This window comes from Halichoerus grypus, chromosome 4 (assembly GCF_964656455.1).
Source record: "Halichoerus grypus chromosome 4, mHalGry1.hap1.1, whole genome shotgun sequence".
NCBI lineage: Eukaryota > Metazoa > Chordata > Mammalia > Carnivora > Phocidae > Halichoerus > Halichoerus grypus.
In genome coordinates this window covers 170,836,897-170,854,238 of record NC_135715.1, presented here as the reverse complement: position 1 = coordinate 170,854,238, position 17,342 = coordinate 170,836,897, and the positions used below count along the sequence as shown (strand labels likewise).

General features: G+C 35.7%; 1 protein-coding gene across 2 annotated transcripts in view; it reads right to left on the bottom strand.

The window, feature by feature from the left end:
- SPAG16 (sperm associated antigen 16) overlaps positions 1 to 17,342 on the bottom strand; it is an 82,076-nt gene that overhangs the window by 29,046 nt on the left and 35,688 nt on the right. The window contains exons 6-7 of one of the 2 annotated variants that reach the window (XM_078071288.1): positions 15,566 to 15,673; positions 6,382 to 6,499 (exon numbers count right to left, since the gene is read on the bottom strand). In XM_078071288.1, coding sequence (XP_077927414.1) covers positions 6,382 to 6,499; positions 15,566 to 15,673 — 226 coding nt within the window. The remainder of the gene's footprint in view (positions 1 to 6,381; positions 6,500 to 15,565; positions 15,674 to 17,342) is intronic. The other variant, XM_078071289.1, reaches the window with a different exon arrangement.

The window sequence follows — 17,342 nt, the reverse complement described above, 5'->3', positions numbered from 1 at the left end:
AATGGATAAAAGACCTAAATGTGAGAGTTATGGTTTTGAGGAGGAAGACCACAGAGTAGAAGTGTCATTAATAGCTCATCAAGGGTATTTATCAACATGATTAAAGATTGATGATAACCCTGATCACCTTCCTGAAGTAGTATTTGCCAGGTTTCTCTACTGTAAAATTACCCTTTCCCCCATTTCCACTGTACTTGTGGAAGCAAATCATTTAGTATAGCCAACAATGAATAACTGGAGTGTTAAGCTCCACCTTCTGAAGGAAAGATTATCTACATATGTCATTTGAGATTCTTCTTTGAGAGAAATATTTTTATTTTCCTCCATTTACATACTCATCCACTTATTTATATCATTATGAACACATTTATTTTATACTTTGGGTTATAATCCCATACTGTATTATTAATACAGTATTTATTAATACAGAGCTGTTTCAGGATGATTCCTGTAATCAGTATGACTCCATTTGTTGATGTTTAGCTGCTAACAGTTTTTAAGCCTTACTTCCTGCTTCCCTTAGGGCCCCACACCTGAGCAAGAGGCTATGAAAGACTGGATGCTCCCTCCTTTGCCACTGGTGGGAGATTCAAACCATATAGGGCCCTCCTCCCACACAGGGACTCTCATCGTGCTCCCAAACCCTAAACACAACAAAAACCCCAAACCAGTCTCCTTCCTTAGTTCTCTCAAGACATTTCTGACCTGCATGTAAGGCATGGGCTGCTCTCCCCACAGAGCTCAATTATATAATGTAAGTGTTTGCATACCTTCTTGCTGTGTGTATAGCACCACCAGTCTCAACAGCCAAACCAAATTTGGTTGTTGGTCCATTTAGGAAGTGCCCTCGACAGTTCCTTTGTCCCTTGACATACCCTAATGTTTTGTTCAGTCCCTTCCCCCTTACCTTTTCTCTCTCTCTCTCTTTCTTTTACTGAGTATCTCCTAACATTCTAGTGCAACAAGATGGGACAAATGTTCCAGGTTCATTTTGTATTTCCTGCCCAGCCTATAATCAGCCACTTCTCCAAGGAGCCCTAACTTCTTTTTATTGGAGAATGGTATTAGAAACAGGTATCTATGCTCTGGGTATACTCATTTGCTATTGGAGTGTCATTACTTCTAGATTCTCTCAGCAGGCAGATTAGAAAATATATACATTTATTTTTTAGAATACCTCCTGAATTAGAGACCATGATCCAAAAAAAGATAAAATGTAACTTATTTTATATATACATACACACACACACACACACACACACACACACACTAACAAATTTTATATCTTTTCAATCATAGGGCTGTAATTCAGAATTTTGAACATTTTCAGTGATTTTGTAAAACAAAACAAATTATAGGTTTTTCTATAAGATTTAAATAAATTTGAAAGTTGCTATACCATTAGCTACCAAAAGAATTTGAAAATGCATATGTCTTTTAGATTTTTGTCATCTCACAGTATACTTTCCCTTTTATATACAAACTGAGTATCATAAAAAAATTCTAAATCCTAACCTTTCTTCTTGCAAGACATTAGAGAGATCTGTATGTTTAAAGAGAAAGATAGTGAGCTAAATATTCAAGATAAGGTTTTTAAAGAAGTGATAATTAGGAATACAGATAAAAATGATAAGATACTTCCTACTGCTCCAAGATCATACCCCAAAAGTTTTGGTTAGAAGTGACTTCCCAGAGGGGTGCCTGGGTGGCTCAGCCGGTTGAGCCCCTGGCTCAGGTCGTGGTCTCAGGGTCATGAGATCGAGCCCCGTGTAGAGCCTGTGCTCAGTGGGGAGTGTGCTTGAGATTCTCTCTCTCCCTTTCCCTTTGTCCCTCCCCCACTTCTCTAAAATAAATAAATTAAAAAAAAAAAGAAGTGACTTCTCAGAGCATCACTGAAATAAAGCAGACACTGAATATAAAGATATAATCAAAAAATAAGCATAAAAGTTGATGTATCTTCCATGTTAGATCATAGAGGAACTTTGCATATATTTTAATATAGCTTCACTTTTAAAAAATTTTTTTATTTTTTTTTTTACTTGGTAATTCCTTTTTTTTTAAAATTTTATTATGTTATGTTAGTCACCATACAATACATCATTCGTTTTTGATGTGGTGATCCACGATCCGTTGTTTTCGTATAACACCCAGTGCTCCATGCAGTACATGCCCTCCTTAATACCCATCACCGGGCTAACCAATCCCCCCTCCCCCCTCCCCTCTAAAACCCTGTTTGTTTCTCAGAGTCCACAGTCTCTCATGGTTCATCTCTCCTTCCAGTTCCCCCCTCCCATTTTTCCCTTCCTTCTCCTAGTGTCCTCCATGCTATTCCTTATGTTCCACAAATAAGTGAAAGCATATGATAATTGACTTTCTCTGCTTATTTCACTTAGCATAACCTCCTCCAGTCCCATCCATGTTGATGTAAAAGTTGGGTATTCATCCTTTCTGATGGCTGAGTAATATTCCATTGTAATATGGACCACATCTTCTTTATCCATTCATCTGTTGAAGGGCATCTCGGCTCTTTCCACAAGTTGGCTATTGCAGACATTGCTGCTATGAATATTGGGGTGCATATGGCCCTTCTTTTCACTACATCTGTGTCTTTGCGGTAAATACCCAGGAGTGCAATTGCTGGGTCATAGGGTAGCTCTATTTTTAAATTTTTGAGGCACCTACACAGTGTTTTCCAAAGTGGCTGTACCAACTTGCATTCCCACCAACAGTGTAAGAGGGATCCCCTTTCTCCACAACCTCTCCAACATTTGTTGTTTCTTTCCCTGTCCATTTTTGCCATTCTAACTGGTATAAGGTGGTATCTCAGCGTGGTTTTGATTTGGATTTCCCTGATGGCTAATGATGATGAACATTTTTTCATGTGTCTGTTAGCCATTTGTATGTCTTCTTCAGAGAAGTGTCTGTTCATCTCTTCTGCCCACTTTTTGACTTGATTATTTGTTTTTTGGGTGTGGAGTTTGAGAAGTTCTTTATAGATCTTGGATACCAGCTCTTTATCTGTAGTGTCATTTGCAAATATCTTCTCCCATTCTGTGGGTTGCCTCTTTGTTTTGTTGACTGTTTCCTTTGCTGTGCAGAAGCTTTTTATCTCAATGAAGTCCCAAAAGTTCATTTTCCCTTTTGTTTCACTTGCCTTTGGAGATGTATCTTGAAAGAAGTTGCTGTAGCCGATGTCAAAGAGGTTACTGCCTACGTTCTCCTCTAGGATTTTGATGATTCCTGTCTCACGTTGAGCTCTATCATCCATTTTGAGTTTATCTTTGTGTATGGTGTTAGAGAATGGTCGAGTTTCATTCTTCTGTATATAGCTGTCCAATTTTCCCAGCACCATTTATTGAAGACACTGTCTTTTTCCATTGTATATTTTTTCCTGCTTTGTCCAAGATTATTTGACCACAGAGTTGAGGGTCCATATCTGGGTTCTCTATTCTGTTCCATTGGTCTATATGTCTGTTTTTGTGCCAGTACCATGCTCTCTTGGTGATCACAGCTTTGTAATATAGCTTGAAATCAGGCAACATGATGCCCCCAGCTTTGTTTTTCTTTTTCAACATTTCCTTGGTGATTCAGGGTCTTTTCTGATTCCATACAAATTTTAGGATTATTTGTTCCAGCATTAAAAAATGTCATTGGAATTTTGATTAGGATTGCGTTGAAGGTATAGATTGCTCTGGGCAGCACAGACATTTTAACAATGTTTATTCTTCCGATCCATGAGCATGGAATATTTTTCCATCTTTTTGTGTCTTCTTCAATTTCTTTCATGAGTGATCTGTAATTCCTAGATATATAAAGAACTTCTAAAACTCAACACCCAAAAAACAAATAAGTCAAAAAATGGGCAGAAGACATGAACAGACACTTCTCAAAAGAAGACATACAAATGGCTGACAGACACATGAAAAAATGTTCATCATCATTAGCCATCAGGGAAATCCAAATCAAAACCACATTGAGATGCAACCTTACACCAGTTAGAATGGCAAAAATTAACAAGGCAAGAAACAACGAATGTTAGAGAGGTCGTGGAGAAAGGGGAACCCTCTTACACTGTTGGTGGGAATGCAAGTTGGTACAGCCACTTTGGAAAACAGTGAGGAGATGCCTCAAAAAAAAAATAGAGGCACCCTATGACCCAGCAATTGCACTCCTAGGTATTTACCCCAAAGACACAGATGTAGTGAAAAGAAGGGCCATATGCACCCCAATGTTCATAGCAGCAATGTCCGCAATAGCCAAACTCTGGAAAGAGCTGAGATACCCTTCAACAGATGAATGGATAAAGAAGATGTGGTCCATATTACAATGGAATACTACTCAGCCATCAGAAAGGATGAATACCCAACTTTTACATCAACATGGATGGCACTGGAGGAGATTATGCTAAGTGAAATAAGTCAAGCAGAGAAAGTCAATTATCATATGTTTTCACTTATTTGTGGAACATAAGAAATGCATGGAGGACATTAGGAGAAGGAAGAGAAAAATGAAGGGGGGTGGAATCGGAGCGGGAGATGAACCATGAGAGACTGTGAACTCTGAGAAACAAACTGAGGGTTTTAGAGGGGAGGGGGTGGGGGGATGTGTTAACCCAGTGATGGGTATTAATGAGGGCATGTATTGCATGGAGCACTGGGTGTTATATGAAAAAAATGAATCATGGAACCCTATATCAAAAACTAATGATGTACTGAATGGTGACTAACATAACATAATTAAATTAAATTTAATTTTAAAAAAAGATAGGGAATTGATGGCCTTTTCAGGAAGATAACTTAGCCCTAATTACACATAAGATAAGTGTAGGACAGGTTGCAGATATAGAACTCAACAATTGAAAGGGAAGTAGCCCTTGCCAGCATGGATTCCTGGAAGACTCTAGTATCCTTGAACAGTGAAACTTAGTCTGAGTGGTCTGTCAGAGGTGTCAAAGTATACGTGATCTTTTGCGAATATATGGTCATATCACAGATGGATTCCTCCCTGGAGAAGGATAATAGTAAGATAGGCATGAGACCAGGGAATAAAGAGAGTAAGTAAGTAAGCAAAAGTCTAAGTACGGCCTGTGGCAGGATAAGAAGTAGAAGCAAACTAAATATAGCTTGAAGTACTCCAAGAGTTGTGCCTTTTGTTGGGATGCTAGGGAGAGAGGTTAGATGAAAAGGAGCAAGGAGATGAAATTCTGAAGGTTTGACATATAATGCCATAAAAATGTAAATTATTATTAAACTCATTTTATGCAGTATTACCAATAATACAATTCAGACATTCAAGAATACAAAATTAAAATTCAAACACAAAGAAGCATGGAGACACAAGTAATGTTTTGCATTTTAGAAGCTAAGAATTACACTCAAAAACAGACAAAATACAACTTGATTAAAGCATGTCTTAACAATAAAATTATTCAAGGAAGAATATAACCATCACGCAAGCTATTGTAGTTTCTGAAAGTTCGGCCAAAAATGAAAATCTATAGAAAACAATAAAAGAATGTTAAGCATGGCTGCACTTTTATATTTTCTAATAAACTTACATATTTTTTAAGTGGTCCATAAACATTTTGTTTTACCTTTCTTGAATTCTATACTAGAAGTTCCTATGCCTCTGCAAAAACCCCCAGGAAGAATGGAAAAGGGTGTTAACAGTAGAATGAATGAAATTAAATCCAAAAGTAGGGGTGTCAAATATTCATTTGGAGGTAAATTCCAGGGAGTTTTTTTTCATTACCTCATATAAGTTTCACAACAATATTAAAAAAAGGCAGGTCATTGTGGCTATACTTTATATATGAGAAATCTGAGTTCAAAGTGTTTAAGGTCCATGTTTATAGGTGTCAAAGTTAGCATTTAAACCCAAGTTTGGGGACACCTGGGTGGCTCAGTCGGTTAAGCATCTGCCTTCGGATCAGGTCAGATCCCAGGGTTCTGGGATTGAGTTGGCATCGGGCTCCCTGCTCAGCGGGGAGCCTGCTTCTCCCTCTGCCTGCTGCTCCCCCTGCTTGTGCTCTCTCTTTCTCTCTGACAAGTAAATAAATAAAATCTTTAAAAATAAATAAATAAATAAAAATAAATAAATAAACCCACATTTGACTACAATGGCTGAGTTTTTTCCTCTAACTATACTTTATATCTCCTATAAATTTATGTTTTAATTAAATGTTTAGCTTAATAATAATCTTTATAGGTTTAAAATGAACAAAATAATTTTTATCAATATTTCCAAATGAATCTCTTTTACAACATAATTGTTGAAAACCTTTTTAAATTTATCTCAGAAATAAAACCAATATTTCTACTTATATTATTAAAAAATAAATGGTTAAAAATCATTTTGAGGTGGCTTTGATGGCCTCTTTACCTGCCCAACTGCTCTATCTCTTTCCAGAGAGGTCAGCATTTTCTGCTTCAGTAAAGCCTGGTGCTTCTCATGTAACACCCTGATTGTCGGTTCATACGATGCATAATGTAACTTTAACCTATGAAAAATAAAGGGCATCTTAAAGGGTAATTGAGTTAAATCAGTGATTTCCATCTAACATCTAAACCTTTTTCTTCCTCTCATTTTTTGCAGTCAAATAAAAAATGAATAACCATATAAAGGTTAACATAACAAGCCAAGAATTGCCAGAAATATTACTTGGTATGCTACTTCTCTAAACATGGTAGGAACGAGGAAGTCAGATTTCTTTTGAGTTAACTAGTTTTCTATTTCCTACCAACAGTTTTGCTATATTCAAGCATGTACTCAGAAGATTGCTATTCATTGAGAGAAAAACTTGCAGTTTCTTTAATCAATTGAGAAACAATTGTCAAAAAGACAAGGACTGCAAACAATGGAAGATTAAACATCAAAATAAACTAAAGGATGGTCTTGAAAACAAGTCTAATTAACTTATATTAGGAAAATTAAGTATAAAAATATTTCATTATCTCATAGGAGGAATAATTTAACTCAACATATGATGTAAGCACCTTTAAGAAACTGTTTTGTTTGAAAATGCCCTCAAAATTCCTTTTTTTACCTTTTTTACTTAAGTGTAGTTTACCTGTTGTAAAATATACAGAGTTTAAATGTTACAGTTTAGAGTTTTAAGAAATATGCATGCCCAGGTAGTCCACATTGTTATCAAAATATAGAGCATTTCTAATGCCTCAGGAGATTCTAGAACTTCAATATTTGGAATCATAGAATATGTTCTCTTATGTAACTAACAACCAACATCACAGAATACAAACAATTATAAGAGATTATGAAAAAATATATGCCAACAAATTGGATAACCTGGAAGAAACAGATAAATTCCTAGAAACATATAAACTATGAAAACTGAATCATGAACAAATAGAAAAAAAAAATTTTTTTTAAGATTTTTTATTTATTTATTTAACAGCGAGAGAGGGAACACAAGCAGGGGGAGTGGGAGAGGGAGAAGCAGGCTCCCCGCTGAGCAGGGAGCCCGAAGCGGGGCTCGATCCCAGGACCCTGGGATCATGACCTGAGCTGAAGGCAGACACTTAATGACTGAGCCACCCAGGCACCCCAGAAATAGAAAATTTGAATATACTGATAACCAGCAAAGAAATTGAATCAGTAATCAAAAAACTCCCAAAAAACAAAAGCCCAGGACCAGATGGCTTCATAGGCGAATTCCACCAAACATTTAAAGAAAAGTTAATACCTATTCTTCTCAAACTATTACAAAAAATAAAAAAGGAAGGAAAACTTCCAAATTCATTCCATGAGGCCAGAAACTGACTTCTTTCACTCAGCATAGTTTTAGATTCTTCTAGGCTGCTGTGCGTATCAGTAATTCATTTCTTTTTATTGTGAGTTGTATTCCTTTGTATGTATATTCTACCATGTGTTTATTCAATATTCTGCTGATGAAGAACTGATTTTAGCTTGGGGCCATTATGAATTAAGGTTGCTATGAACATTCGTACACGAAGTCATATAAGATATTTTTTGGTTCTCTTTCTCTTAGAAAAAATACCTAGGAGTTGAATTGCTGGGTTTTAACTTCTACTTCCAACAGCAATATATGACAGCCTTGGTTACTCTACCTCTCTGACCAACATTTGGTGATTAGTCTATGTAGTCTTTTCAATTTTATTATCAACTTTATCAGTTTTATTATATTTTCAAACAACCAACATGATTTTGTTTATTTTTATGTATTTGTTTATTTTTGTTTATCCCTTTGCTAGTTTATTTGTTTCTGATCTTTTTATTATTTCATTTCTTTTTCTTTCTCTGCATTTTTTTTTTAGCATCTAAGGCACAAGATTAGATTATTAGTATAAAATTTTCTTCTCTAAGCATTTAAAACTATCAATTTAAAAAAATAAATAAAATAAAACTATCAGTTTTACCTTAAGCACTGCTTTAGCTGCATCCCACTGTTTTTAATATGCTTCATCTTCAGCCATTCAGATCGAAATACTTTCTCACTTCCTTCTCTGACTCATGGACTATTTAGAACGATGTTACTTAATTTCCAAATATTTGGGAATTTTCCAGAGAGCTTTTTGTCATTGACTTAATTTAATTTGGTTGTGGTCAGAGAACATATTTTGTATGACATCAATTCTCTGAAATGTATAGAGACTTGTTTTATGGCTGAGCATATGATCTATTTTGTGCACATGAAAAGTCCTAAGTGGAATTCAAAAAATGTCAATTACATTCAATTAATTGATGCCTTATTTTATAGACTTAAGAGACTTCTTGCCTTTTTTTCTAATAATTGCTAAAAGAGGAATGTTAAAATCTCCAATTGTAACTGTGGAAATATCTATTTTTATGTTTTATCAGATTTTGCTTCATATATTTTGAAGCTCTTACATTAGAGTCATGCATATTATGACTTCCTGATAAATTGACTCTTTTTTATCTTATTGAAATGGCCTCTTTTTCTCTAATTCTCAGGATGACACTGAGGATGTTGTTTCTGTATCCCTTCTCCTTAGGCCCAGTGGGCATGCAGAGGTGGCTCTCCTTCCCTAGAGAGAGCTAACACTTCAGCTGTGCTGCAAACTGCGGTAGAGGTATCTTCCCCAAAACGTAAATGATGCCTTCCTGAAGTTGGCCCTACTTCCTCCTCTCCTAACTGCCAAGCTAATGGTTTGGTAAGGGAGAAAAGAGACTATATACATCCAAACTGCTGTAAGAATTAATCATATATTAACAAGAACCAAAAAAGCACCCCAGAGACTGGATTTTGAGATGCTAAAAGGGCTATAACCTAAGACTGGATAAACAATAATTTGCTTAAGACACTGGATTTTACAAGTACTGAAACAAGTACTCCAGTGGATGTAACAAAGTCACTGCTGAGATGACTCTCAGAAACCTGGAAAAAGTGATAGCTAACACTCAGAAAAGTGAAAAAGCCTTGAGCTGCCCTAGTGACAAAGAGTAGAAAAGGAACTCCATAACACCACAGCAATTATAACACTGTGATGACAGTCCCAGTTCTTCCACAAAATTACCTATAGCTATTTACTTGTGTGACGATGTACTGGGAAAGGATATTTTAAGAAGTTATTATTAATATCCACAAACCCAGAGTGACATCACAGCCCCTATGTTAGAAAGGGGATTTACAGAGGCCAGAGAATAAGTAGCATCATGGCTAAGGTCTGGCTCAAAGTGGGCTTATTTGGTCCATGTACCCACCCAGTGAACACTCCCAGATTCCTTGAATAAATAATTTTAACTGATATATGAAGCAGCTGGAGTAAGCTATCAAAGTTGAGAAAGTCACTCCAGTGTCTTCTTCTGACATAGGATAGACTACTTGAAATTGCCTCACAATTCTGTTTATTTAGTCTTTTTTTCTCTGAAGCTCTGTTAACTCTTTTCAGCTTCCTTTCTTAGTGAATTTTTTGTTGCAAATATGTTTTCCATTTTGAGAACTTCCATTTGGTTCTTTGTTTATAGTTCCCATTTCACTTCTGCTATTTCCCAACTGTCCACTCACTATATTCATTATTTTCTTTAAAATTCTAAATATTTCATAAGAGCTGTTTTAAAGTCTTCATCTACTAATTCTGTTATTTCTGTTATTTCTGTCATTTCTGGGTCTGTTTCTATTTTTTCCTGGATATGTATGGGACACATTTTCCTGCTTCTATATATGTTATATATTTTATCATATGTTGGACATATATTTATCTGAACTTTGTTCTCTTCCTTTAAAGAGTTTTGTTCTGGCAGACAGTTAATTTACTGATGGGAAATTTGAGCTTTTCAAAGCTTACTTTTAATCTTTTATTAAGGCAAGTTTAAAGTAGTTCCTTCTCTAGGGCTAGAATAGCTCTGCTCCTATGACATGGTTTATCAAGGGTCTTTTTTAAAGATTTTATTTATTTATTTGAGAGAGAGAGTGAGAGAGAGAGCACGAACGGGGTGGGACAGAGGGAGAAGCAGACTCCCCACTGAGCAGGGAGCCTGACGTGGGAGGCTGGATCCCGGGACTCTGGAATCATGACCTGAGCTGAAGGCAGACCCTTAACAGACTGAGCCACCCAGGCTTATCAGGGTCTTAACTGAATGCTCAGAGTTTTTAGTCAGGTTCCTCCACTGTAGCTGGTCAGAATTCCTACATCTGCAAACTCTGGAATCTCCATTTAACTCATAGTTTCCCAGCAGCTGTTCTTTGTAGGCATCATTCTCTCACTATTCCAAAACTTAGTCTTTGGTCAAAGATTAAAGGGAACTACTACAAATATTTCTTAAATTTCCTTCATGCACCTCCCACCTTTTGTGTATCCAGTCCTGCAAATTCCAGATCCCTCGGCAGCCCTGCCTCATCAGTTAATCAAGATTACTGTGTTCTGACTGTGTTCTACTTTGCCACACTATTGTCAGAATAAGTACTTCTGGACCAAAATCTGAGGTGATCATGCTGCTCGCTTTGAATGGTTCCCTTCTCTTAGGTATCACAGTGCTACTCTGCCAATTTTCCAACATCTAAAAAAAAACAGCTGCCAAAAATTTTATTCAGCTTTGTAGTTCATTACAGTTGAAGAGCTCATCTGTTGCCAGTTGGAAAGCTAGTTCTATTCCAGTTACTCTGACATGGATGCAAGCAGAAGAGCCCCAAAATAATTTTAAATGTTTTTCTATTAAAAAAATAAAAGAGCACGTGGGTGGTTCAGTCTGACTTCCACTCAGATCATGATCTTGGCATCCTGGGATGGAGCTCCAAGTCAGGCTCTATGCTGAGCAGGGAGTCTGCTTGTCCTTTTCCTTCGCCCCCGCCCCCACTTGTGTGCTCTCTCTCAAATAAATGAATAAAATCTTTAAAAAAATAAAAGGAGTCCTTGTTTTGCACAATATTTTCATGAAAGTATTTATAAAAGTCATTGATTTGTAAGTCATATTTATCTTAACATAATGTATTATTATACCTCATTGCTGAAAGCAATAAGCACTAAAGTTAAGTTACATATACATTTAATATATATATATAATATGTATTAAAATTCAACCATATTCAGCAAAGCATGAGAGAGTAATAAAATAAAAATGTAAGTAGTATGTACAGTTCTATCCCCCATTCCACTTAATGTGCTATATATACACTTTGCTGTATACTATACACTTCCATGAATATTATATATTTATAAACACATATTCAGCTACAGAGTTATATACACAAAACAATGTGTGCTGTAATTTGTAGACAAATGCAAGGATTGTTATTATTGATGGAACAATTTTTCCTGTATTACTAACTTTAGCATCTAACTCATTCATGGGATATGAGTTGATAATCCTTTATCCCAAGAATTAGCATCATGTAGAATATCCCTAGAATATAACAAGGAAACAACATTCAAAAAACCCTTCTGTTGGCAAGGATGCAGAGAAACATGAATCCTCTTACACTGTTGGTCGGAATGCAAACTGGTGCAGCCACTCTGGAAAACAGTATGGAGGTTCCTCAAAAAGTTAAAGATAGAACTACCCTATGACCTAGCAATTACACTACTAGTATTTACCTAAAGGATACAAAAATACTGATTCTAAGGGGCACATGCACCCTGATGTTTATAGCAGCACTATCAACAATAGCCAAATTATGGAAAGAGCCCAAATGACCATCAACTGATGAATGGATAAAGAAGATGTGTATACACACACACACACACACACACACACACACACACACACAGGAATATTACCCACCCATCAAAAAGAATGAAATCTTGCCATTTGCAACAACATGGATGGAGCTGGAGTGTATTATGCTAAGCAAAATAAGTCAGAGAAGGAAAAATGCCATAGGAGTTCGCTCATATGTGGAATTTAAGAAACAAAACAGATGAACATAGGGGAAGGGAAAAAAAAAAAGAGAGAGAGATGGAGGCAAACCATAAGAGACTCTTACCTATAGAGAACAAACTGACATTTGCTGGAGGGGAGGTGGGAGGGGGTTGGGCTAAATGGATGATGGATATTAAGGAGGACGCGTGTCGTGATGAGCGCTGGGTGTTATATGTAAGTGATGAATCACTAAATTCTACTCCTGAAACCAATATTACACTATATGTTAACTAACTAGAATTTAAATAAAAACTTGAAACAAACAAAAACCTTCTGTTTAGTCAGTCTGAAAGAGTGTGTCTGTTTTGTAAGTTCCATAGGTAGCTCATAATTCATCTGCTTATAAGTTCTAACTTTTGATATTGATAATTCTGAAAATAAGTAAACTCATAAGAAACTCATGTTAAATGAGAACTCCTATAAAGCTGATAGGTAAAATCAACTAATTATCTACTTAGTTAAACAATTTACAGAAAAAAATTAAGACTGACGTTTTGTGATTTACAGTGAAAGGAATATAGATATATAACTGAAATATTTGGGTAAAATATTAACATAGAGAACTTAGACTCTAATTTAGCCTGGCATGGAAAACACTCTTCCTTACAGTTGATTTATTATGCAATAGTACAACTATCAGACAAGGTGTTCACTGGTGATTAACTTCATCTCTAGTTTTTTTGTGACTCTGGGGATATCATTGAAATTTTGTCTTAGGTCCTTAGAAAACACACACCAGTGATTCATCCCAATGGTTAAATGGAGACATTATTCTTAATGATTAAATGTGGAAATAAAGGCTAACTGAATACACAAATGTTAATTATATTACAGTGTAATGTGGATTTCTTCATCAGGGCCCCTGAAGATTACAAAAAGTATAATCTGAAAATGCTGAATTTTTATATGAAATGAATTACAATAGTATTCTCTTTAAACATACTAGGAAATTTAACAAGTATGATATATTTTTAAACATGGGCTAGAGACTCAAGAAAAAAACAATTTAAAAAACTCAAACAATTTACCAAAGAGTAGAATATCCAAGCAGCAACAGTGAACAATCATATTTCAGCTGCCACAACTAGATACAAAGGTGCTCTTAAACTGTTATGTACCCAAGTAACTGAAGTACTGAAACCTGTTTGAATTAGCACAGATAGTGGGAAGAGTCAAACCTGTGAAAGAATGAGCTGTGATTCAAACTCACTTATTGTATGTGTGTGTGCATACACATACAAACTATTAAAATACCTTTGGGCTTTTCCTCTGGATAAACGGGTGGCTCACCCTAATGAAGGCACAACAATTATTTATCTTTGGACAAGAAAAAGCTTAGCTACCTTTAAAGGACTTCTACATGACCAATAGGAACCACAGGCTCCTATATTGTCCTGAGTGTAGAATAATTCCCAAATTTAAAGAATGTACTTTTAAAACAAAATACAATATACAGTTCTGAAAAGACCTGTATAAAAATGCAAAAGGGAAATCTAGATAAAGTAGTATATATTCAACATATACTTTCAATGTTATGATATATGCAAAAAAATTACCATTTATTATGTTCCATGTACAGTATCAAGTATTTATATATATTAATCCAAAATATATTATCAACACTGTTAAGGGTAAGAGACAAAACACAATGGACATCTAAAGGTAAGTGGTGAAGCCAGGCTTCCAATGTTTACTTGACACCAAAATCCAAGCTCCTTCCATTATACTGTTCTACTTCTCAGTTACTGTTTAAGTTAAAAAGGGAACAAATCATTTTGAACACTTTTTCTGAATTTCTCCGGACTAAGACCAATTTTATGAACCAAAAAATTCAAACCAGAATATTAGACCAAAAGAGTTGGTTAAAGTCAAAGAACAAACATTCTCAAGGCCCTTTTTTTAAGTTAATGCAATCTTCCTCTTAAAATGGTGCTTTATTCCTACAGACACTTAAGAAAAGTAAGGAAAACTCTAGTTTCTACAATTTATTAAGTTTAAGTACATTGATTCTGAAGCTTCATGGGACAGCCTATGATTTAGAAATCACAATAGCCACAATAACCATAACCACCTACAAAAAACAGAAACTGTCATTACCATCCCTAAACTGTGTTGTCCCATACAGTAGCTATAGCTAAATGTGGCTATTTAAATTTAAACTTAATTAAAATTAAATAAAATTAGAAATGGGGCGCCTGGGTGGCACAGTTGGTTAAGTGTTTGCCTTCTGCTCAGGTCATGATCCCAGGGTCTTGGGATCGAGCCCCATGTTGGGCTCTCTGCTCAGCAGGGAGCCTGCTTCTCCCTCTCCCTCTGCCTGCCATTCCTCCTACTTGTGCTCTCTCTCTTTTTCTGTAAAATAAATAAAATTTTAAATAAATAAACAAACAAACAAAATTAGAAGTCGAATCCCTTAGTTGCGCTAGTCACATGGCCAGTGCTTAACAGCACATGTGACTTAGTAGCTATTGTATTAGACAGTACACATACAGAATATTTATAACATCACAGCAAGTTCTATTGGATAGCACTGCCCTAGAGCAAATAAAGGAAAATTTTCGTTAAGGATTATAAATTATTTTCTTCTTTTTTGTTTTATTTTTTGGGGGAGTTTCTTTGTTTAATTTGGAAGTAGGAGAGGGAAGGGAGGAGGGAAAATAAAACTGAATATTTTTAAAATAATTTCTAAAAACCTTTGCATAAATTCAAGGTCATTCAGCATATGCCCCCCCTCCACCTTACCCTTGTCAAGCAGCTTTTGCACTTTATTCTCTATGCATACAATACGGTGAATATGCCATATTCCTTCATGATTTGGTGCCTTTGCACAGTATGTAATGTCTGTCCAGAGCACCCTGCTCCCTCTCCCTCTGTTAACTTATACTTCAGAATTCCTAGAGATAGGTCCCTGAACCCTCTCATACCCCAGTCTAAAGGTTAGGGTGACCACCCTTGGTTGGCATAGCATCATGCAGAATATTTCAGTTTAACTCCTCCCCTATCACACATCCTAGTAGTCTCTGGGAACCTTGACAGCAAGGGCCTAAACTTACTTATCTTTGTATTTCAAACACATAGCATAGTATACAGTAAAGACTCAGTAAATGTTGAATTATTATTTTACCTCAAACCTTATGCCATAGCCAAGTTACTTAATATTAATTAAATAACCCTTTAATAAATACGTCAACAAATATTAGCAACTTACCCTTTGAGGTCATTAATTAATTTGTTTTTTTCCTGGACTATTCGTTTATGGTGCATTCGGTGAAAATCACGTTCTTTTTGCGTTTTCAGCAGATCTTCTCTAGCTTTGCTGAAAATAATAATTTAAAAAATCACTGCTAATTCCAAAAAAGCATTTGACAAAGTACAACATCCATTCATGATAAAAAACCTTAACAAAGTAGGTTTAAAGGGAACATACCTCAACATAATAAAGGTCATATATGAAAAATCCACAGCTAATATCAACCAAATTGGGGAAAAACTGAGAGCTTTTTCTATATGGTCAGGAACAAGACAGGGTGTCCACTCTCACCACTTTTATTCAACATAGTATTGGAAGTCCTGGCCTCAGCAATCAGAAAACAAAAAGAAATAAAATGCATCTAAATCAGCAGGAAAGAAGTCAAACTTTCACCATTTGCAGATGACATGATATTCTAGACAAAAAACCCCAAAGACTCCAACAAAAAACTGCTAGAACCAAAAGATGAATTCAGTAAGGTCACAGGATACAAAATCAACATACATTTCTATACACCAATAATGAAGCAGAAGAAAAAAAAATTAAGGAATCAATCTCATTTACAATTGCACTAAAACCTAAGATACCTAGGAATAAACCTAACCAAAGAGGTGAAAGATGAAAACCATGAAACACTGATGAAAGAAATTGAAGATGACACAAAGAAATGGGAAGACATTCCATGCATTCATGGATTGGAAGAACAAATATTGTTAAAATGTCTACCTAAAGCAATCTACACATCAAATGCAATCCCCATCAAAATACCAATAGCATTTGTCACAGAGCTAGAACAAACAATCCTAAAACCTATATGGAACCACAAAAGACAACAAATAGCCAAAGCAACCTTGAAAAAGAAAAGCAAAGCTATAGGTATCACAATTCTGGACTTCTTATAATTACAAAGCTGTTGTAATCCAAACTATGGTACTGGCATGAAAACAGACACATAGATCAATGAAAGAGAATAGAAAACTCAGAAATGAACCCATAACTATATGGTCAATTAATCTTCCACAAAGCAGGAAAGAATATTTAATGGGAAAGAGACTGTCTCTTTAACAAACGGTGTTGGGAAAAGTGGACAGCAATGTGCTAAAGAATGAAATTGGACCACTTTCTTACACCATACACAAAAATAAACTCAAAATGGATGAAAGAGTTAAATGTGAGACCTGAAACCATAAAAATCCTAGAGGAGAACACAGGCAGTAACCTCTTTGACATCAGCCATAGCAACATTTTTCTAGATATGTCTCCTGAGGCAAGGGAAACAAAAGCAAAAATAAACTATTGGGACTTCATCATAATAAAAAGCTTCTGCACAGCGAAGGAAACAATCAACAAAACTAAAAGGCAACCTACATACAGAATGGGAGAAGATATTTGCAAATGACATATCTGATAAATGGTTAGTATCCAAAATATATAGAGAACTTATACAACTCAACACCTAAGGAACAAATAATCCAGTTAAAATTTGGGCAGAAGACATGAATAGACATTTTTTCAAAGAAGACACACAGATGGCCAACAGACACATGAAAAGATTCTCAACATCACTGATCATCAGGGCAATGTGAATCAAAACTACAATGAGATATCACCTCACACCTGTCAGAATGGCTAAAATCAACAACATAAGAAACAACAGGTGTTGGCAAGGATATGGAGAAAGGGGAACCCTCTTGTACTGATGGTGGGAATGTAAAATGATGAAGCCACTCTGTAA